At 39.2% G+C, this 23,485-nt stretch overlaps 1 protein-coding gene across 1 annotated transcript in view; it reads right to left on the bottom strand.

Moving 5' to 3' along the window:
* Positions 1-5,723: 5,723 nt before the first annotated feature.
* EGLN1 (egl-9 family hypoxia inducible factor 1) overlaps positions 5,724-23,485 on the bottom strand; it is a 34,289-nt gene continuing 16,527 nt past the window's right edge. The window contains exons 2-5 of the mRNA XM_041402119.1: positions 13,910-14,029; positions 11,656-11,792; positions 10,260-10,327; positions 5,724-8,474 (exon numbers count right to left, since the gene is read on the bottom strand). Of these exons, the coding sequence (XP_041258053.1) occupies positions 8,410-8,474; positions 10,260-10,327; positions 11,656-11,792; positions 13,910-14,029 (390 nt within the window). The 3' untranslated portion in view covers positions 5,724-8,409. The remainder of the gene's footprint in view (positions 8,475-10,259; positions 10,328-11,655; positions 11,793-13,909; positions 14,030-23,485) is intronic.

The following is a 23,485-nucleotide window of genomic DNA, read 5'->3' as shown; positions in this document are numbered from 1 at the left end:
CAGACCATGAGGATGGGGGATAAGTCTCCTGTCACAGGCATCAGAGACTGGGGGACTTCAGGCAGGAGCTGGGCAGGTGCCATGACACAGGGACAGGTACAAGGAAGCTCTGCCCTGCCAAACCTAATTGCTGAATCCTCTCCAAGCCACACTGTGGGGGAGAGGATTATCAGCCCTGCAAACAGCACAAGTGAAAACTCAGACTTAATTAACTTTGAATGTACCTAGAAGAGATTTAGAATGCCAGAAAAGCATCCCATGAGAAGAAATAGGAGGTATTTTGTGCACTGCAAAAGCCTATCCAAGCTATCAGGCAGCATTTCCCAGGCAATATGGCAGAGTTAAGACAACTCTTCCAAGAGGTCTCACTGCTGACATTTGGGCTTAGGCCTGGGCCATGAAATGCCATGTTGCTGAAGCAGACACACATCCCAAGTGGTAAGCAATGCCATGACTTTGGAGCTGTTTGCAAGGTGTTACGGACACAAGTGTTAAACACAAGCATCCCCTGAAGGAATGGGGAGCCCTCAGTTTGAAGGAAAACACTGAAAAGTTGTTGCCTTAATGCCACATTCCTTTTAATCCCTGCACAGGCTCCAGAAACGTTATCTTCTCCAAACCAATTCTGCAGTACTCCCACCCTAAACAATGCCTCGCATCCTCAGCTGTGCACAAACTGAACCATACAGAGGCTGCAGCCAGTCCATGCACACCCTGCAGCAAATACGGAGGGAAACACTGCCTTAACTTCTTCAGGAAGAGGAGAGGGAGGGAGGCTTCTGCTGTTGGGCAAGCCTCCTCACCCAGCTATGAATTGTTACAGGCTGGGTTGAGCCAGGCCTCAGCATGTTTTCACATGTGGATATGGGTGTGTGCTGAAGTGACACCATTTTTAGGAGACTGACAAGTAGACGTCCTGTCCATGAAACCTGCAGCAGCTTTCAGTCTCCTTCTCTCTACCTCTCTTCAGCAGAAAGACTACCCAAGCCTGGTGGGAAGCTGTTGCTGGGTGGCTGTTGCATGGTTAAGGGACTCTAATGCAGTGCCAGATGAAGGGTATGTCCCATGAACTGTCGTGGTTCAGCTGTGTCATGTATATCCTGACCACCTCTGCAAAGGACAAGGAGCAATTCAAGGTTAGTTGGCCTCCCAGAGACAGCAGCTCAGCACACAGAGCTTTTGCCAGGCAACACCAACTCAGGGCAGGCAGCAGCACCAGCCAGAGCCTGTGCTGCCAGCCATGACTTGGTAGCCACTATTCTCAAGGCATTTTGTGCAGCCAGAGCTTGGGTAGCACCTGACCACCTGGAAAGGCAGCCACCAGCCTGTGACCAGCTGTCACCTCACAAACAAACCCCACCCCAAATGTTTTCCTCAGCCAAGCATGTTACAATTTACTCCAACCACCACTCAAAGGACATAGCAGGAGAGAAAGGCCTGCAGCTCATTTGACAGCAGGTGGGACTCTGCTCGGGGAGGCCTGGAAGGATGCAAAAGCACTGTGGTAGCAAGGGGCTGGAGAGGCCCCCAGGCACATGTGGGAGCAGAAATGGCAAGGTTGGAAACAGAGCAGTTGCTCTCCAGGCACTCACACATGAGTAAATGAGCAAATTTTCAAACCTACTGTAAACACTGGAGGTGTAACCACCCCCATCCAACTTTCCCCACTCCTCCATTCCTGCCCCAGTGGATTTTTGTTTCACACAGCATCCTCCCCCTGTAAGAGAGCAGTGTGTCTCTGTCACCTCTGGGACACAAAGAACGTGTTTTTCTGCTTTGGGACGAGGCCTTATCCTGGCTGTGACACAGCAGGACCCCACCTGCTCTCTCTCCAGTCCCATGAGCCTGAAGCATTTCTGCATCCCGCTCCTGGTGTCCCAGTCACAGCCTGGCCACAGCTGGGCCCCTGCTCCCCACCTGCCCTCTTGGATTTGTACAAGCCTTGGGTTCATCGTGAAGTACGTGCCCTCCCTCCTCATCTCATTGCATAATGTTCCACGGTTGCAGAGCTACAGCAACTCTCAGCTAGATACAGTCCTTTCCTAATGTGCTATTTTAAATAAAGGGTTAAAAAAAACCCCAAAAAACAAATCAAACAGCTATAATGTTCTTAAAGTGCTGGTGGGAAAAAATAAAAGTAGTCAAAGAAGTTTCAAAGTTGCTACCTACAGGAGTTCTTCAAGATACAAGAAATATTTAGGATTGAAGAGTTAACTTTGTACAGTTTCTGCTTGTTCATTAAAATATGACTGTGCAGAACACGTGTCCAGCACCACATTACTCACTATTATGTTGTGGCTGGGGAAGGGGAAGCAAAGCAAAAATAAATATGCCTCATGTGACAGCTCAAACTTTGCTCTTTGCTATCGAGGACATCATCAACTGGACTCAAATCTCAGAAAACAGATTGTTATTACCCACAGCCCTCTGGCAAACATCAGCGGTGTCCACAATCACATTTTTCCTGAGGAAATATTCTCTTTGACGTTCAAAGATGTTCTCAAGTGATCCTATAAAAACAGTTCTGAAGTATCTTTTTGCTCTGGTAACTCACAGTACAGCACTCACCAAAATTTTACTTTTCAGCTCTAGGGGTGGTGGCATTTAGTTTGTTTCTGTAGTGGTTGGTTGATTCACTCCTATCTCACTTGATGAAAAAAATTCTCAGGATTCCAACAGCCATTCATCCAGCCCCAAAATTCTAGTTTCCTTCTGTTCCTTAGAGCTGCCACCATGTCTTCTGCTATAATGCAATCTTTTTTAATACTTTATAAAGCTTGCTTACATGCAGTAATGTAAGCAAGACACATTTACAACCAGTGACTTGCCTCCAGGTAGTTTTGAGAGATTTTTATTCTTGGCTTTTTGGTTAACCCTTGCTTTCTTTAGGTAGCAAAATACAACTCACAACCCAGTATGATATTCAGGCACTAGGCTTTTCATTTGTGAGTAAGAGTCAAATCTCTACACTTTAGTTATGATGAGTTCATCTTTTTGCTTTTAAATAAAATAAAACAGAACCACATCAGCCCTTGAAACAAACCCAAGAGAGGAACTGGTTCCACCCTGGCAAACCACACTGACAGAGACAGACAAGCCCACAAGGAGCACTGGATATTCAGAATATTCAGAGTGAAATTTTACTTCCCGTTTCCAACAGTATTTTAAAGAAATAATGGGTTTCAGTTCAGACACTGCCCTGAAGCATGTGCCTTTTAGCACAGCTTGTCTGCGTGTGATTCTGGTAAGTTGTTAGCCCATCTCTGTGTTTTACATCCCTCCCACTCTGATGTGAGGCATGCCCTGCAAACTTTTAGCCATATGGAAAGGATGGTACTGGGCTTAGAAGCTGAACAAGCCAGTCACCATTTCCAGCATTTATCGCCATGTTACAAAGGTAGTTACAACAACTTCCCCAGAAGACCCCATAAACTATTAGCATTAGAAGTTGAATCCTAAGCTATTTATTTAATAAGGGGAAAGTCCAACAACTTACTTTTGGTATACAGACAAGGAAACCACTCCTAGTTCAAGTAAAGTTATGAACATCTCATCTTCAGAGATAAAAATATGCTTGTTTGCAACACACATGCATGAAGAAAAGGACGGATGGGATGCATCAACTGTCTTTTCGGAGACAAACATTTTGTGCATTCTTTTCCCCCACACTTCATGTTCCTCTCAAAGCAGACACCTATAGTATATTTTTAATTGGACTGTCCCATATTCCTCATACCCACCCAACATGTTGTACCTTGGTTTCATGTGCCAGTCTCTTCACATCCTACCTTACCATTTCTATTCAACTCGTTACCTCCTCCCACTCCTGCTAAAGACTTGAGCCTATCCCCAACGGGTTGGCAAGTTACATCTCATCTGTCCCTTCCACTTTCAGAGCCAACTCATTTGGGAGCTGTGAGTTTGGGGTTCTTTTTTTGTATTTCAGGAAAAAGACAAATGTTCTGTATATTCACTCAACTTCAAAGCCATGAGGAAAAGCTTAATGAAACTCAGTAAGCGGTAGTAAAAGTCAACAGAGCAAATTCTCTGGAACTGGTTTTGTCTGGTAGGAGAGAGGACCTTGAAACCTGCTTCTGTCAGCTGCTATCCACCCCTAACAGACAGGGCCAAGCAACTCTGATGCAGCAGATGTTCCAGAGTGAACACAGCTCCTGTACAAACAGACTTCAGTACATGTGCAGTAATTACTTACATTCAAGCTTTGAATGTGAAAAAAGAAAAAAGCTGACAATGGGAGACCCAGAGATCCATGCTTTGACCCCCATCCCCTCCCAACAGCAGGTGAGATCCAAATCCAGCTAAGACCCATGAATTTCTTCAAAGTCTTTGCTTCTTAGTACTCATAAATTCCTACTAAGTATTTGCAAGAGCATGCTGCTATCTGCATGCCTGCAGGCAAGGCACAAATGTGAGACTCCAGGAATTCTGCGACTTTGAGTTTGCTCTCATCACTTGGCATTCTCCCCTCTTCTTCAAAGCATTCAGCATGCACAGAAATGGCACTTTTCAGTCTGGCTGTACTTACAGTATGATGGAAATGTGATTTTTCCACTCCTGACCTTGAAGTGGTCAGCAAAGCCAGATGTTTTACATATGATACAGGCTGTCAGCTCTCAAATCTGCAAATGTCTTTTCTGAGAAACACCCAAGAAAAACACTTTCTTTTCCCCAGTGCAGTGTTTAAATTTACTATGCAAAACAATCCCCCTGCATATTGTGCTCAACCATGTGATAATTTAAAAAACAAAACAAAACCCAAACCAGGTCTACACAGGATGGTTGCAAGAAAGGCTTCTTCCTTGTTCAGTGTAAAACTAGGATGGAGAAGAGGTACTTTCAAGAAAACTTGTAAGAAGTTATGCAGCATTGAACATGGAAAAAGCTTCAAAGCATTTTGCCATCAACTCAGTGCTGCTATACTTGTGTTTCGAAGTAACAAAATGCCAAGAACCACCACTTTAGAGCAGAGATGTGCACAACTGGCACCCAAGTGCCATGGCAGGCGCACTAATGCTGGAGCCTCATCTGAAGATCCAGGTAACTCTTTCTGAACCAGCTGAAGACAGACAAGCACATGCAGGGGGCTTCACAGAAGTTAGAGTGATGCCAGAAGCACAGCCAGACAGCTGTTTCCTTGACAACCATCCAGCCAATAAAAAGCTGTTCAAAAGAGGAGGAATAGTGTGTGCTATCTCTTACAGTTTTGCACCTGCAGCCTCTACCATTCTTCTGTCCTCCCTCAAGGGCCCATAATTCATTGGAAGCCACGTAAAACTGAGGACATCCCATTAAACCTTACAAATCCTGTTTGAATGTGACTCATTCTGTACCTCACATACCTGTCAAAAGTCGTGGAAAAACTAGAGCTGACTCTACATCATAATCACTCTTCAGAAAGCCTAAAAAGCGTTCTGTTTTTGAGAGAGGAAATCATCAGGAAAATGGTAACCACACCCAGGTAACTGTAGGCAGTGCAAGGAAAAAAGTCCCAGAGCCTTCTCCAGAGCAGAAACAGCTCTGATTTAAAAAAAAAAAACCCGCCAAAAACACAACAACAAAAAACCCCAAATGCAAACAAAAATCCCAACCAAACACCCACAACAAAACAACCAAAATTCCACATACCCCCTTTATCAGGAGGCATTCATAACTTACTTGCTACAGAGTAGTTTTAAAAGTTACAAAGATTACAAATAACCACATAGTTTTCAAGAACCTTTATACATCATCTTTTTTAATTAGATTAGCTTTACAAGCAACTTGAGAAGATGTTTCATAATGAACACTGCTTTTGAAATTACACAACTTTATAGGCAACCTGTAAATGAATATTGAATTTCTTTGCCTGCTATAGATAAAAGTCTCATATTTCACAGCCAGCTAACATCATGAATAAAAATAGCATTATGAAGCTTTATTTTTAACCAGGACTAGACGCATACAGATCATAAGACAGTTTAAAAAATAGTTTTAAAACAAGGACCTGCTTGGTGATGCTCAAGACTGACTATTCAACCGACATGAAATGAACAGTTTCTAAAGGACGTGGAAGAAATGGCTGACCTGATTGGTTGACCCTGTTGTGATGACTTACATGGAGTGAAAAATTAAGCACTTTTTAAACCTGTCTGGCAAGCACAAACCTACAGTGTGATTAGAATTTGATACGCAGTTTAACTGCAGCAGTTTGAATTACAGAGGGACTGAAATGAGTTTAAAGGCTTATGCTTACATTTCTAAAACAAAACCAAACTTCTGTTAAAGGAGTACCAATGAAGATGAAGTAGAAGAGGTGACTTTTTTGCTTGTTTCACTGGTAGCCTAAAAGCACTGCAGACCAGACAGTAATGAAGATTTGCACTCCTTGGCCAGGTTGGCAGAGGCACTTACAGTAAAGGTATCCTGTCTGTTTCTCTGGGAAGAAAAGAGGAAAGAGGAAGAGAACTGTACAGGGCAAGAACTTACTTAAAAAAAGGAAAAGTAAAATCAAAACAAAGATGGGATTTCTGTTGGTTCTCCTAAATGATATACCAATACTGAATTTTTCTCCCCTTCTGTCAGTTTGTTACTAAACAATTAGCTATTTCATGTTTTACATGAACAATAGTAATGTTTTTAATAAAAAATTACTGAGCTTTCCATAGAAAGGGTCTTTAATTGAACACAAACTATACAGATGCTAAAATTGTCACAAGTTGTAATATACACAGAAATATTTCTGTACACTCACATTGTTTTGGCTAAGTTAGGAAATAAGGGACAGATAGAAAACTGCAGTGGGTAAGGTGAACAACCCCCAAACTCCTGTAAATATGAATGCTGTCTTTGATAAGTTTACTTTTGTTTTCTCAAGCTTTTAAAGCTCAGGAAAAAAAAAAAAAGGAAAGAAGAAGAAAAAAAAAATCTGTGTCCAAAACATCCATTTCTTAAAAATAAGAATATCACGGTTTCTGCACATCTCACTTTTATTCTGTGATATCCCATCTTCTGGATAAAATAAAAACAATGTAAACGAAAGCAAATGTTTTCTTACTAAATATATACCTCAGTATTGATCAAAAGGCAGTGCCTTTTTGGGGAAATCCTTCAGCAACAGTGAAAATTTAAAGATGTATTATTGCACAAGGAGCCTACAGAGTGATGCACTTCAGTTTCAGTGTGCTGACCACCTCCCTGATACTATATAATAGATCAAGGTGTCAACTTACAGACTGCATGGGACACCAACATTTGAAAAGGGAAATTTCAAAAAGTGAATTTTATATATTTTCTATTAACTTATATACAAAGGAAAGGGGGGTGGCAAGTATCTTTTAGAAAATGGAGAAAGCTCAAAAATTTCTGTCAAGTAAATAAGGAGGTTCTGGGTACCTCTAATAGCCTAGGAAAGCCCTTGTATATTTTTGTAACTTGATGGTATTTACTAGGTCCCCAAAGCCAATGACAGCCAATGACAGCAACTGATAGTGTCACATTCACTTAGTGCCAGTCACTTAAAAAATAAAGAAACCAACCAAACATCCCCCCTCCAAAAATAAAAAAAAAGAAACCAAAGAAAAGAGAGACAGAAACTTCCCCTCTGTGGATTCAACATACAAAACCACAAACTGAATGTTACTAATAGCAAGATACTGATTTGCTTTTGTTAATAAGGTTCAAGAGAACATAGTAAAAAAAAAAAAAAAAAACCAAAAAAAAAACCAATACAGCAGCAATCTTTAAAAGTTAAGATTAGTGTGAGATATGATATAAAACAATCAGATTTTTAGCTGGTAATTAAAGTGCTCCTTTTCTGAATTAAGATGTAAAAAAAATTAAAGTGATTATCAGTTACTGGCAACCCTTACATTGAATTAGGTCTTTCATGGCAGAGGAGAACAGTATGAACAGTTTTACAAAAATAGATCCATGTTATATTGGAGAATACTGTAATTTTTTTCCTTTTTATCTTTTTTTTTTTTTTTTTAAGACTCGATTTTGACAAACTGTACCTGGTCATACAAAAATTATCCAAAATTCAAACTTTTACCATATTAAAAAAGGGAGAGATGAAATGGATTCAGCTGGATGACAGGTCTGACAAAAGATAAGGATGGACAAATTCTATGTAGGGCACTTATTTATGTCCAGATGCATATGGTGTTTCTTACTGATTGCTTATCTTCTTCACATAAGCAGTCACAGGCCTGGAGTCACAATCACATAGTACAATGCTTCAGCAGTCAAAGAACCTTCTTTTTGATGCAACATTGAAACACTGTTTGCTTCTGTATTAAGATGTTGGTTTCTTGTTGATTTTCCTTTATCTTGTTATTCACATTCAAAAGTTAATAGATAGCATCAAGATTTATCAGGGCGAACAGCAAGGGGAGTTGCTAAATCAAAGGCTTATAAAACATCTTTCCCAACTGAGTCAGTAGGTTTATTAAGTTCAACCCTCACACCTTTTTCACCTGCAGAAATATGAAAAGGAAAATGGTATTTTTCAGCATTTATCGAAGTACAGTATAACAGTCTACATCACTTTCCAGAATAAAGTTTTACTATCAAAACACAATATCCCATAAGCAAGAAAAACTCACACATATTTTGCATGGCTTTAGTTAGACTGACACTTATCCAAAAAATGAATAGGTTTCTATTTTATGACATTTTATTCTGTAAATTCACCTATTATTGTCAGTAGAAAATAAATTACATCTTGCACAATTCTTGCTGCAGATACAGAGCAAAGAATGCAATTTTCATTGCAAATGGAAACTGAAACTACAACAATATGGTAATTTAAACCCATTACAGAGAAAACCAGTACTGAAGGAGGAAGAATTTCTTCACAGAAAGGGTGATTAAACATGGGAATGAGCTGCACAGGGAGGTGGTAGAGTCACCATCTCTATGGAAGCACCATCTCAGTGCCACTGTCTAGTTGATAGGGTGGTGTTCAGTCATAGGTTGGATTTGATGACCTCAGAGGTCCTTTCCACCTTAAGTGGCTCTGTGATTCTGTGGAATTTAAACAACCCAGCATCCCCTCTTGAAGTGCCTGCAGTCTAGGGGGACCCTGGAAAGGGAGGTGGGCAGAAGGGGGAGCACCTTCCCTTCAGGCTTGAGCCCCCTCCCCAGCCATTTCTCTGCACCCCCTTTGAAAGGGGCAGCAGCTGAAGCTGTGCAGAGGCTACAAAACAGCTTTGATCCAGCAAGGCTGACTCCAGGAGCTGCAGAGTTGCACACTTGTGACACGAAGGCTGGCTTAGGGACAAGACAGGCTTCTGGTGGAGGCCAGGCAGGCTGACTGCCTGGGAAGTCAACTGTGCCTTGCCAGGCATGTGCCACCAAGCAGTGGGACAGCCTGCCCAGCTGGAGCTGAGGGGTTCCCTTCGAAAGCCAGGCAGAAGCTGCACTGCTCTTGCCACTCCCAAAATGCACAGTCACTGAGAGCACCAAGAGGGACTTGGCTGAACTGTACACAGCTCTTAGGAGCTCCAGACAGCAATGAATGGAAGTCTCAGCTGGAAATGACTGGCACACGTTTTCAACATTATTGGTTTCAGAGCTCTCGACATCGCCGTGCTCGTGTGTGTGTGTGCACTTGCCATACACCTGATTTTGGTCTATTTTTAAACTATTGTAACAAACACAAAATTGTGATGGCAATTACAAGCATGACAGAAGTCCTAGTCCATTTCTTCTTATAATGCTAATTTGAACAGGAAAATTAGATCAACTTCCTCTTGGGAGAGAAGCCAGAAAGGAAAACAGATGCTAGATAGGTGAAATTGGAAATGAAGGAAGTAAGTCCATTCTTTGATTACAGATTTGAATTTTAGGCTTCTGTTTTTCCAATATAAAAATTCTAGTCAAATGAAGTTGTATTCACTTGTTGAATCCCTATTTTCCACCAAAACAATTTCCAGAGCTCTTAGTTCTGCAGTCTTACAGTTTCTGGTGTATTTATCCTTCACATATATTAGGGAGACATGAGTAGGGAGAAACTGTATCCCCCACGTAAAAATACTGAGCAGCCTCAGGCCTCAGAGGAAGTGTAAGCAGGACAGGCATTGACCTGGATTTCATGAATCACTGCCCAGGATTTCAATCCCTGGGTCACCTTCCCTGTAAAACCTAACTTAAGTTATGCCACTTCCTCTATCTTTTTGTGCAGAGGGTGGGCCAACGAGATGAGGCTAGACTTACCTACTCTTCCACAAAAAATAACAATGATACTAAGAAGAGCTTACCTGTTAGATATTTCACTTTAGCTCGTGCTCTTTCATCTGCATCAAAATACCACACTGTTATTGCGTACCTAAGGAAAGAGAAATAAAAAGAACTCCTGAACTATGAAGCAAAATAACAGTGAAACACTTGACATGAAACACAACCTAAATTAGATGGTACTTCCACAGTCTGACAGGGGAAAGTTTGCACAAAGCAAGTAATGGGTTTGGGGTTTTTTTCCTACTTGTTGGTATTATCTGAAAAGTCATTGAAAGGGTGACATTGATGCTGTAAGTTTATACTCTTTTTCCCAAATAGCTGCTATTTATGGTTCTTGTCCAGAATAAAGTCTCTGCCCACATCACCTTGCCCTGTGACCACATCTTTTTACTAGGTCAAGTTCATCACTGAGTCACACTGCAGTATCATCTTTGTTCGGATATTTGCCACAAGGGGCAATTAACTACCCCTTCTTACACTGCTCCTCTGGTTTTCCACTCCTCTTAGAGGATTTAAATACAAAATGCCAGCTATTGAGAAAAGACTTTAAGGAGCTTTAGTACATGGCATTTTACCATGACTCTTCTGGGAGTAGAAAGGGGGAGGGGAAAGCGGTACAGCTTCTAGAAAAGCTGCAAGAGGATATGCTGAAGGCAGTTTCAAGTTACTTCTTGCAAACATAGCTGTGTTACCTCACAGCTCCAGTCAATGCTCAGTGCTCTGGCCATCCAAACATGTTAAAACATGGGCAACAGGAAGTCTGGATCAAATGATTCACCTATTGCCACTATCTGGAAATGTCACTTATCATGGCGGGGGGGGGGCAGTCAATGTGGGTAGGTACCTTCAGCATCAACCACTGCCATGCACTGAGGGACAAAAGAGAGTTCAAGTTCCCCCTGTGCTTCAGACTGGGAGCAGCTGTGTATTGATGGTTGTTTCTGTTCCCCAACCCTCACCTAATTCACAAATTAGAATATGGTAGTTTAGCTTGAAAGTTACTATTTTCTGACAGCTCCCTCCCAACAAGAGGAAACATTAAACTGAAGTACCCAGTCAATCTTCCAGTAACACAGTAGGGTGGTAAGGACAAAGGCAAGTCAGAAGGGTGTAAAGCCACTACATAGAAATAATGAAGATAACACCCTTTGGCTAAGTTGGGGCCTGGTTATGGCTCTATGTGCTCCCACTGAGTTCTGCCAAGCACACGTTCAGAAACTTCCCACCTACACACTCAGGAGGTTTTCTCCAAAATAAGAGATCAGGCAACACTACAAATTCAGCAACACAGTGGAAGCCTAATCATCCATTAGCAGAAACCACACTCCTTTTTGTCAGGTTATAATGCACAGTGTCACTAATTTCTCATCTCTTACCAAGATAGGAACCATGCAGTAGAGAGTCCATCTCTCCTACCTTGTAGCAAATGCTGGCTGTACTTCATGAGGGTTGCGGCGATCAGACCAGAAGAATAGCAGTCTATCAAATTTGGGTTCAATATCAGCAAATTGGGCTTTACCTTCTGGAAATATCCGAAGGATGCCTCCACTTACCTACAAATGAAGTATTTGCAAACAATGCTTGAGAGCCATGTCTCATTGTATTTAAAAATTCTAAATATCACATTTGAAAATATTTCAGATATGTGGAACCGAAACAAAAGCCTGCATCAGGTGCTACAGAAATTATGAATCTATGGCTTTTTTGTCAATATATTTCATTTAACAAAATGTTTAACACATTTTTCACTGAGTGATTTCAGAATGCTAGGTGCATTCATGTTTAAGTAAAAGCTGTGAGTTAGATGGGGGGGGTTGATGCATTACTATTAGCAAAACAAAAATGGACAAGACTGATATTACACAGGTGACTAAAAACACCCTGATATAGACGGGAGAAACATTTGACTTCACATCTGAGCTTCACCTTTCCCCATTAAAGAGATTATTTAATTTAACTGCAGCACAAGTTTATGTGCAATTAAAATAAGGAAAGAGTAGGAAACTTCAAACTAAAGCTCGAATCTGTACTACTCATGGTCAATTTAGATCTCTTCCAGGTTTTGAAAACAGTTGAACCTACCCATGTATGTCTAGAAATAAGCACAAGTAGGTGGGGTTAATTACATTTAAGCCACATTAACTTCTTCCTACTGATGGTGTTGATGTTGTTAAATCTAACTATAGATGGCCACCATAGACCTTCATGTCATAACAGACGTAACAATGCTAGTACTAATAAGGAAATTTTATATAAATGATGGAGCATCTGTGATCTAAGTCAGCAAACAAGTGACAATTTAGATCTGTTTCTTCTCCTAATGAAAGTCTGAGATTCTTTTTTCAATAAACAATATACTTGGTAGTATATTAATTTGTAATTTAAAATAGAATTTGCAGGAAATAAATGCCTTTGTTCATAAATTAAATATCCAGCTAGTAAATTTTTCACAATTATTGTGAAAATGCAATTTGCTTGACTTCTACACTGTGGTATGTATCCTTTTTTTTTTTTCCAAGAGAGAAACCATAAATCAACTAAAAATTCCTCAAAGCTGCACTGTAAGGTGTTTAATACAATCAGTCCATTTACATACAGAGATGCTATCATGGCAAAAAAAAAATTATTTTCTACTTGTAGGATTAAATTTGACATGTCGAAGAGTATATCAGAAACAGAAAGCTTGAAGTGCATCCACCTGACTCTGATCAGCTTTCTGATCTACCAGTTTTAGGCAAGTATGTTATTTGGGAAAAAAGAAAAATAACTCTCATCTGCAATTTGTGTTATCCATATCTGGTGCACGCTATGCACAGAATCTGACTGCTCCTATGGACTTTTCCACATGCTACTCTCTTAGCATGATGAAGCATCAGTGTTTTATCTTGTTTTTTCCCCATACACTATGAGAATAAACTTCTCCATCATTAATGGAAGAGAAATCAAAGAATTTGCAAAACTGTCTTTGCATTACTCTTTCATGGTCTCAATGCTGCCATTTAGCTACATCTGTTCTTCAAATCTACCTAGTCCCATTAGATCACGAGGAAAATCCTTATTAAAAACTCACTTTATCATAGGCACTAGTAGCAAATTCTTAAACTACTTGAACTGTGGTATAAATCTGTTCTACACACTGTACCTACAGTGATACAAGACTTGTGCTGCTTTGAACTATACTGATGTAGCAACTACTGTAACACTTTGCTTATCTGAATATGCTCCCAAGCTATAGCATCTTTCTTTTTATAAGCATACTCAAATAAGCAACCCAGTTCCACAAAGAGCAAACTCAAGATTCAACAGGAATATAAGCAAAAATGAAATTAAGAATATATGAAATTGCCTTTAATTTCTCTTTGTGTATAGGGAGGCATTTACCACTTTCCTCCAATCTTACTGTCAAGAAGGTCCTGCTGACATCCTGCAAAACCTTGAAAAGAAATGCTTCATCTCTATCTGCTCTCACTAACAACAGAATTAGGGAGGCAAAGGACAACCACAGTTAACACAACTTAAAATCACAACTAAGGCACAGAAATAAGGAAATGAACAAAAACCTCAAGCAAAGGTGCAGTAACAAGTGTATATATATATATATAATATATATATATATATTTACACATATATATGGATGTAAAAAACATTTTAGAAAGAAATTATTGCATACCTTGGCATCCCAGTCCTTATTAAGATAGTATATACATGTAACACATCTTCCATCTCCATTTGGATTATCAACGTGGAGCACATATCCTGTTCCGTTGCCTGGATAACAAGCCACCATAGCCTGGAGTCAAAGAATCAAATACAAGAATTACTTTTATCTCTGTGCGTGGAAAAAGTCTACATTTTATCTACATTAATTCTTAAGAAATTAATACTTAAGCAATAGAAAAATTAAACAAGAAATAACGTACAAAGAAGTTTTTTAGCTGTGCTTTCTTTCTAGTTAAAAACTGGTTTAGAACACAAACAGCAACAAAGACATGACACAAAGTGAGAGGAACACTTAGTTAAAGCATGGAAGGTGGGGCTACTCTCATGTGACTAATCATTCAGACTTCCCTCTCCTGAATGCCATGGAAGAGAGGAAGAATGTATTGTGTCTAATTTAATAGCTTCTCCTTGTGATAAGAAATCTTTCAGACTCAAGTTCAGACAGCTATCTTTTTATCTTCTTTTTTTTCCCCATGTTTCCAATGCAAAGAATTCCTTCTCAAAAAATGTTGTCAAACTTCTATTTTTAGGAGACTTTTAGACAAAAGCAGTAGCTCATGTTACTCGATCACTCAAAGAGCATTCTTGGGCTTGTGTTTTGTCCTGTACATAGGAGGTCTTTGAACCTTTGTTGAAACAAACCTACACGTACAACAAAAACATCCTTTTTAGACAAGAAGTGAGAAATAGAAAAGAGACACCAAGCAGTAATCTGCAATGACCTTCTGACATCAAACGACTCCCAGTACAGCAGTGTATTAAACTTCCCATGCTGCACTTTGCTCAGCTGACTTGAAAGACCCCTGGAAGGCGATTTCTGAGTCTTCAGACATATGGATGTGCATGTGATACAAAGTGGCCCTTGCTCCCAGATGGCCTGATTAGCTTGATTAGCCACGAGAGCATGTGTCTGGTTCATTGCACAGCACATCCCTTTATCTTTATGCCTTTGCTAGAAATAACAATTATTTCACATTTTTGAAAGAGTTTAGAACAAAGTTTTCCAAGTCAAGTCACCCACTGTCACCACAGTACTCAGATGTCTGCAGTGACAATATCCTACCTGCAAGAAATCGCAGCATGAATTAAAAAAAAAAACAAAAAAACCAAAACCAAAAACCAACCAAAAGGTGACTTTCTACCAACAAACTAACATACTGCTAATCTCAATGACTGCCTGCTGCATGAAAAAAAGTAGAAAAAACTTATATAAACAAACATTACTGTCTAGATTTAGCCTGGTTAAGTTAGAACTCTAAGTCAGACATCTGCATTGCAAACTCTTTCACCTCTAATGTAATACACAAAAAATATTTTCCCAATAAAGTTATTTTTTCACTTTATACTAATAATTTTCAATCCCCCCCACCCCTTGCCACTTTTATATGCAATAAACAAAGCTTTCCAGAGTTTGTATTACTTGCAAGAGATGAGGAATAAATTCAGTGCAGGTAGCTGCTGCGCTTTGTGCAAACTGAGAAAGAGTTTAAAGTACTTGCAGTTCAATCCATAAAATATTAGCATATCACATGTAAGCAGAATGGATTTTGCTATAGCAGCAACCTTGTAAAAATCTTTATTTCTATATGTATTCTACTAATGGAAACAGCAGCTTTTAGTAGATATGTCTAGGCAGAAATCACAGTACTTGCCAAGTTGTAAGACTGTGACTTTAAAGAATCCTAAAAAATAAAGCCAAACTTCATTCACAGCATTTGGAAGTGACTAAACTGCATGAAAAGTACTTAAAAATACAAAATCCAAATAAAATTCTAATTTTCATTAGGCACTTCAGCTTCCTAGCCTCTTTACTGTAATCATAATGCCTTTATGATTACAGGCCCCATGTTACGAAAATATTACACGTATCAAGAATGTGATCTAATATTTGGCAAAGTTGTTACTTATCAGTTTTGCTTCAGGAAGATAAACCCACAGAAATCAAAACAGTGAGTTAAAGATACCAAAGAATGTAATAGGGTTCTGTAATTTCCTTTCTTAGGAATCAAAAAAAAGAACAAGAAAACAAAAGCAAAGCTGGGCTAGAAGAGGAAGATACTTGGTTTCCACTGAAAGCGAACACTCTTGACAAAAAGTGCCATGTACCACATAAATCATACCAAGCTCTCATGGAGCATGAACAGTGCTGAAAGCAGACCCAGGTCGAAATCTGGAACAGTAGTCCTAATAGCAGGAAAGTTTTAATTTAAGGGGTTTTGCTGAGACATATCATGCAAATTAAACCCTGACACTAACTGTTGCTCAGTATCTGTGTGAAAACAGCTACTAAAAATCTCAGAATGAGGTGAACTTTGAGATCAAGCAGCTAGAGCAATGTAAATTCTAATTTTAATCATGAGTTTGTTGCTCCAAGGCAACAAAACAATATGTCACATCACACCGCTGAAGAAAAAGAGGACCAGCAACACTTTTTGGTATGTCTGAGGAAACACCAGTTGTCACCAATTTCACATAAAGAGCAGCCGTATTCATTTCATATAACCATTTGAGTCTAAAATACTTTCAGACTTTAAAAAGATCTCTTGTTTTTACTTCAGAGTCTGAAATGTCTCCTATCATCAACTGCAAGTGATGAGAAACAGTTTTGCTGCGATAACTTATCTAATATATATTTGTTATAACACTGAGAATGATTCAGCTCTTAGCAGCAAATTGGAAAGCAAATAAATTTGCAACTCAGCTGCTATAGCATAATATACCTTACCTCTGCCATGTCCCCAGTTAATCCACGATAAGGAAAGGTACAAAGTGTAACAATTTATCAGACATGGGAAATAGATTGCTTTCTGCAACAGTATGAAGGAGTTCATGCCAAACTGTCAGGTAGTGCAAGATTATTCATGTGGACAGGACAAAGAAGTGATCCACATAAATAACAAAGCCTTTGTTATTTGTTTTAACATTTTATAGTATAAATAAGAAAGCAAAGACATATATATCAAGAACTGAGAAAAATTTGTGTCTGCGGCAATTTTTTTTACCAAACACTGTTAGTGGCAATCAGTACAGCCAAGCATTTGAGACCTGGAAGTCCAAGATTCCCTAACATTTTGGGCTATGAACAATAAAGTTCCTAGCTTTCCAAAACAAAGAGCCACCCAGTTGAGTGGCTCATCAGTTGTCCCACAGAAGCAATCAGTTAATTCAACTCAAGGTATTACTTGCATTTTCTTAAGAGAAAAGGAGCCTCCTCTTTTGTCCTTCTTGGGCATTACTATTTTTAAGCATTCAGTAAAATACATTTTTTGTAGAAAGTAAGTTAAGTCACACTGGATTTGTTCACTCACAGGATTCATTCACTCACAGGATTCCTGTGCCAACACTTTTAATATTAACCTTCTTTAACCCAAGAGCATTCCATTTTAGGCTGAGCACTCGTGTCTAGCACATGAGCGCTGTCCTAAGATACCCCCTTACCCCCTGGAATTCATGAGTAATCAAGAAAGCATGAAAGTGCCCTCCCCACACTGATATCTGCCCAACTTGTGTCTTATCAAGTCTGAAGCACTCACACGCTAAAGCTCCTGCTGATGCCTACTCCTATACAGATGTTCTGTGTGCAAATGTTCTAAGTCCAGAAAATAGGGCCATCAGCTCCAAAAGCAACACTAAGTTGTTAACAGAAGAACTAATTGAAACCACAGATTTTTTGCTAAGAACAGGAATCCTTAGTGTGTCAGGCATTACTCTAATTAACAATAAAATGCACAAAGGTAGCAATAGAGGGAATAAACAGTAGTCCAGACAGTTTTTTTTTACTATGAAAAGACATCAGCTAAGACTCAGCTCTGGGAGGCACAGCACAACAGTGCAGCTGAAAACATTGTTTCATTTGGGACTAATCTCAGCCTCCTTTCACACAGAAGTATGACAGCCTTTCTCATCTATAAAGAAGGAAGACTTGAAGGTAAACGAACTGAAGCTTTATCTTCTATCCTCTCCATTCTCCCACTGCTGGATGCCTGAAAGCTTAGGTATCGCTCTTAAAAAAAAAGGAAACATCAAAGCAAACTCTTAGGAAAGAGAGGAGAATACCAGTAACATGAGAACACAAAATTCTCTAAGGGGAGAAAATCCCCAAAACCACAAACATATAATGGAGAGGATGTATGTTCTATTAATTTATTAAATAAATACATTAAATATATTAAGATTTAAGCTTTACTGTTAATCTCAGATTAAAGCTGCATCAGTCAAGGAGATGTCACTTTTGCTGTTTGCTGAAGGAACTGCAAATCTCAGTGAGCCAAACAAGATGTCTAAATGCAAGACCGATGACTTCCTACCAAAATTTATCAGATGTCCTCACAAAGACTTCACTGGAAATTCTTGGCAGTGGACATCTGACAGATTATTCAAAGAAAAAAACTTCACACACCACTACAATGAAGAACCAAAGAAAAATAAAATTAAATTTTAAAATTACCCTACCCTGTTTGGTTTGTGATGTATTTCTATTTCAAAAATGTATTCATTCCCTGACAAACAAGAGTTCTGAGGAAATATATTTCATTTTAAGCACACATCAGACTATGATTTTTGACAAGTTGAACAAAATAACAGTCAAACCAAAGGAACAAAAGACTGGTTTAGCATCACCTTCTGTGAGCAGAATCAAGACCACTGACTTACACATGCTATCATGGTACAACTTGGCTTGGATTCATAAGTGTCCTGGCTTAGGGCAAATCTGGGAGAGAAATCCTTCATAAGCACAGACAGAAACTTGCAACAGAATGAAAATGCTAGCAGGGAGAAACTCCTGTCAGCCTTACCCAAAACAGAGCAATCTAAAAAAGGGTAAAGTAAATCTGAGACACAGCTAATCTAAGTATTTCTATACTAACTTTTATCTGAGTAAAATGTCCTGCTGTTATCCTCCGTAAGGCTAGACAATCAAGTTTTCACACATGTCAACAATGAAAAAAGCTGGGGAGAAATATCAGGCGCTGCAAAGATTTCTTATTAAAAATTTATGCCTTGCAGTCACCATCATCTGGAGAACATGCAAGGGAAAAGTAAACTGCTACTTAGTAGCTTAAAAATGAATCAAGGCATTACACATCCTCAAGAGAAGAGAGGAATCTCTAAGTTAGAAACTAAAAAAAAAAAAAAATTGATATGTTGCAGCAGCTTTGAATCACTCCTCTTTAATATTAAAAATGTCCTAATATTAAATTACCACTACAGCCATTTGATTTTTCCATTAGCAAAGGAGTTCGGAACCATTATTTTCTTTTGCATTTTTCTCTGCAGATATGGTAAGCACCCAGCTGCAGAGTGAAGGAAAGAAAACCCCAAATACCGAAACAGAAACCAACAACCACTCAAACTAATAAACCCTGTCTACAGCATACACCTGTTATTTGTGCCATCTTCTTGTAAGAACAGAGTAATCTGCTCTTTCAGGAAAAAACCCAAGCAATTGAAGGCAAGGATGACAAACACAGGTCACTCTCTCTTGTATCTTGCCAAGTTTTAACAGCAAAGTTGGAAAGCTTGGCAAAGTGAAGGCAAACTGAACTAAGAACAGAGATGAAAAATGAACTTAGACAGGAAGGGAGAGAGGAAAAACTGAGAGTTGATGTAGCTGCTTACACTATTAATAGAATCAGCACACAGCTATGTACATGAATTACATCTTCCATGATCTTCTAGGGAGTTCAGTAACCTGACCTACCTCCCTCCTTCCTGGGCTTTTCAATGCAATGGCCAATACAAGTTTTCTACTTGCTTTGGATAGAACCACATTTGATAAGCATTCAAAATCAAGCAACATAACATACCATACCATCAAAAGTTAGGCACAACATATTAATACCTTTATACATTGCTTATTTCTAACTTGCCAATCAGATGCTGATTTCTCAGACCAAATTTCAGAAAAAGTCTTGCCAACCAGCAGTTAATTCCTCTTCAAGTCATGGCCTTATTCCTGTCTTCATTTCTATGTGATGTTTACCTGCTCATGACATTCACTTCAAATACCTAATAAAGTGACACAAGCCAGAAGGCAGCAGTTTTCATGCTGGTTCAGTGGCCACATTCAGCTGAGCTCTCTAGGGCCAGTAGAGCCACTGAAGTTTGGATCCAAACAGCTTGAATGTAACCATGGTGCCACTGAGAAAAAGCCAGCTCAGGTATTTTTCCCTGTTGAAACATTTAGTTTGGTACTCTCCCTTTACCATTCAATTCTAATTGCGCTCAACAGCAAAAGTTCATTATCAAGTATCATTCCTTTAATCCATGCATGCCCATAGGCTCCAAGAAATGCTCTTCAGCTCTTGAATTGCTGAAGAAATGTGCATATTAAGTCTAGATGATTCATCAGTTCTTACACATGGCACAGGAAAAAACACAGAACTGCAGTTTCTTAAGTCTGATATTCAGGAAATGCCTGTGCACATGGGATGTGCTTAGGCTTTGATGAATACACCTAACAAATAAGAAATAGGATAGAGCTGCTCTTATGAAACTATCAAGCAAGAGGCATTAGCCAGGGAGAAATGGTATTGATTCTCAACATGGGGACAGCAGAAGGCATGTTCCTTGCATGGAGGCTTTGACTGAGCTCTGAGAAGAGCATGGCAATTGGGGAAACACATCTCCAAAGGCGAACCCATGTGCAACTGAAACCAGTGCTAAAGACAGACATAACAGGAAGATCTAAAACATTTCCCAGGTGAAGTTCTGCAGCTTCCACTGCTACTAAACTGAGATAAAAGTGCTCAAACATTACTGAGCTTTTCTCTTCTATACCTCAGCTTGTAAAGGCAAAGAGAGGGCCGAGTCAGCCAACAAACGGCAAGGAAAAAGAAAGATTGTATCTTCTGTAACACAACATAGTGGCATTTTCCAGGCTGCTAGCCAGGTTAGGTGGGACGTGCCTATTCTCAAAATTGCGCCAGTTTAACAAAAAAGGTGCTGTTTTAAAATTGAATCAGTGAAGGCACTGCAAATACACCTGCAGTCCTTCAATCTTATGAAGCCCTAGTTTCCATTAACTTAATCTAACTGCTTATCAGGAAAATAAACTGGAGTTCAAATCTAAAAATGTACACAGAGAGCTGCACACTAACTTAAAAAGAGTAATAATTAAAAAAAAAAGGTTTATCTAACATATCTCTGAATACAATGTCTTGAAGTCTAAACCACCTGCATTCCCTAAAAGAAAAAAAAATAAATTTATATAGGCACATCCAAGATATGTCAGTGCTTCAAAGCAGTAATAGCTCCCTCCCCTAAGGTTCAATTTAACACAATCTGATAGTTTTGATATCAAAGTCTATTGCAAACTTAACACAAAAAGTCAACAACACAGAACACACAAACAAAAAAAATCCCCCAGATATACTTAATTGAGGCTTCCCAAAGAAAGTAGATGAAAAGCACCATTACCAGAGGTAGAAAGTTCTCTCTTAAAAGCCGAGGAGCAAACACAACACTTGGCTTTGCAGCTAGGAAGGGTCTAAAGCATACTTTGATTTGTGTCAGTCTAAATCTGTCTACAATATGATTAAATAAGTTGACCAATACATTTCAGGTTCAAACCACTGCTGAATAATATTAAATATGTTTGTAGAATTGGCAGGCCTCCACGGCTAACTCCCCGTTCCCTTCAAGAGAAACAGACTCATGACTCAATGTTTTGGTGCTGTATAAAAATTTGACAGAGAAGTAAGTCAACACAGATTTTAAAAGTCTGTTTTTAATTTAACACCATAATTGCTCTGAAATTAATAAAACCGTTTAGAAAATAAGTACTTTGAAACTTTTTTCCCCAAGATGGGGCAGAGCTTTCTGCTTTCATATAAGACTACTCAACTTCCTAGTTTCATCACTACCCTTTCAAGAAGGGCACAGAGCAGCAACATCTTTAGGAACTAAAAATAATGTAACCCTAAAGCAAATTACAACAGTGCACTAAAACAGTATGAAGTTAAGTCTCATTCAGTTACATCACTTAAAATATATTCTGACAGCACTTTGTGCACACCAGATTTCCAGCGCAAACCACATAACTCAGCAGGCACACCGATGCACAACACACAAAAAAGCATGGTTATATATTTTTAGATTATTATGTATGATCAGTGAATTTTTTCAGTTGTGTGAGATCTACTGGGTAAACAACAACTGGACTCATCCTTAAGGGGTCTTTTTCAACCTTAATGATCTTGTGACACACTACCTTAAAAATAAAGTACACATATTAGCCCAAACATCAAACCTAGGGACTTCTTAGAACCAGGAGAGGCTGGTAAAGAAGAAACACTAAGAATTAACAGTGGGCAAGAGGTGGTTGTTTTTTGTTTTTTCTTTTTAAATCAAACCTTACTGTATTATCTGTGAAAGTAAATGGCTGAGAAATCTGCCATTTAAAGAATGTCACTCATTATCTCTGCCTTTCTCTCCTCAAAACTATACATACTGAGAAGCCTAGAATTTCTTTCCGCTAGAAGATAAAACATACACAATCATTTTGCTAACTGCTAGGAGGGAGATTCATTTCTTACTTCAAACTGCAATTTTGTTTCTGTTTTAGGGAATAAAGTAGCCACATAACTGAAATTTAGCTTGTAGGAAAGGTATCTTTATATAAATTCAATGTTGTGCAACTGCATGGGAACAGGATTGTATGTTTAGTACTATCTTTAGCCAGATACATGGAAATACTTCTGCACTGCAAGTTCCTGAAGTTTAGCAAATGTCAATGTAGTTGCACTAAAATGTCCAAATCTAGACCTCAGGTACCACCTCTAGATTTTAACCACAGAAAGATTTATTGTCATAAACAGTATGCCAAGGAAAATTATTTTAAAACAGGTTTTAAGGTTCTTTTCAAGGGGACATACATGATTCAGCATGCCCAAACCTCACATTATATGCTACAGCATTCACTCATACTATTAGAGTCCAGATAATCCTTTGAAATTATTTATATATTACAGAAGAAGTAACTATGCACTGAAATGCTATTAGACATTTATTTATGGACAGAAGTCTATGGTTTAAAGCCAAACAGCAACAAGCAGCCTGTAATATGCTTTCAAGACACCTACAATTTAAATGCAAGAAATGCTGACTCTGCCCATGCTACTTTTTATGGGCTTTCACACATAAACTGTCTCCATCCAAGCATTTCCTTACAATCCCACCACAGTCCAGTAATACGGCCTCTTTTCCAGCTGGCATAAACAACACTTAGGGGTTTTGTTGTTTTAACCAGATCACCCAGTGTATCCAGTTCAAATGCAGGCAGGCATTAAACCAATCTACTGGTATTCCAGCTGTCTCAGTTCCCACCAGTCCTTGGGCAAAGCCTTGAGGAACAGCTGAGGCCATGCAGCACTACAGGCTGAACATAAACACCAGGAGCAGGACTGCTGATGTTGGCACGCCAAGTCGGAAAAGTGACTCCCAAACCCACCCCTTCTCTGTATGTCCCAGCAGAGCCAGCAATGTCATTTCAGGTTAAGGAGGCATTCTGCTGCACTGGCTCAGT

The sequence above is a fragment of the Onychostruthus taczanowskii genome, unplaced genomic scaffold (genome assembly GCF_017590055.1).
Source record: "Onychostruthus taczanowskii isolate IOZ18803 unplaced genomic scaffold, ASM1759005v1 scaffold193, whole genome shotgun sequence".
NCBI lineage: Eukaryota > Metazoa > Chordata > Aves > Passeriformes > Passeridae > Onychostruthus > Onychostruthus taczanowskii.
This window is presented reverse-complemented; position numbering and strand designations above follow the sequence as displayed.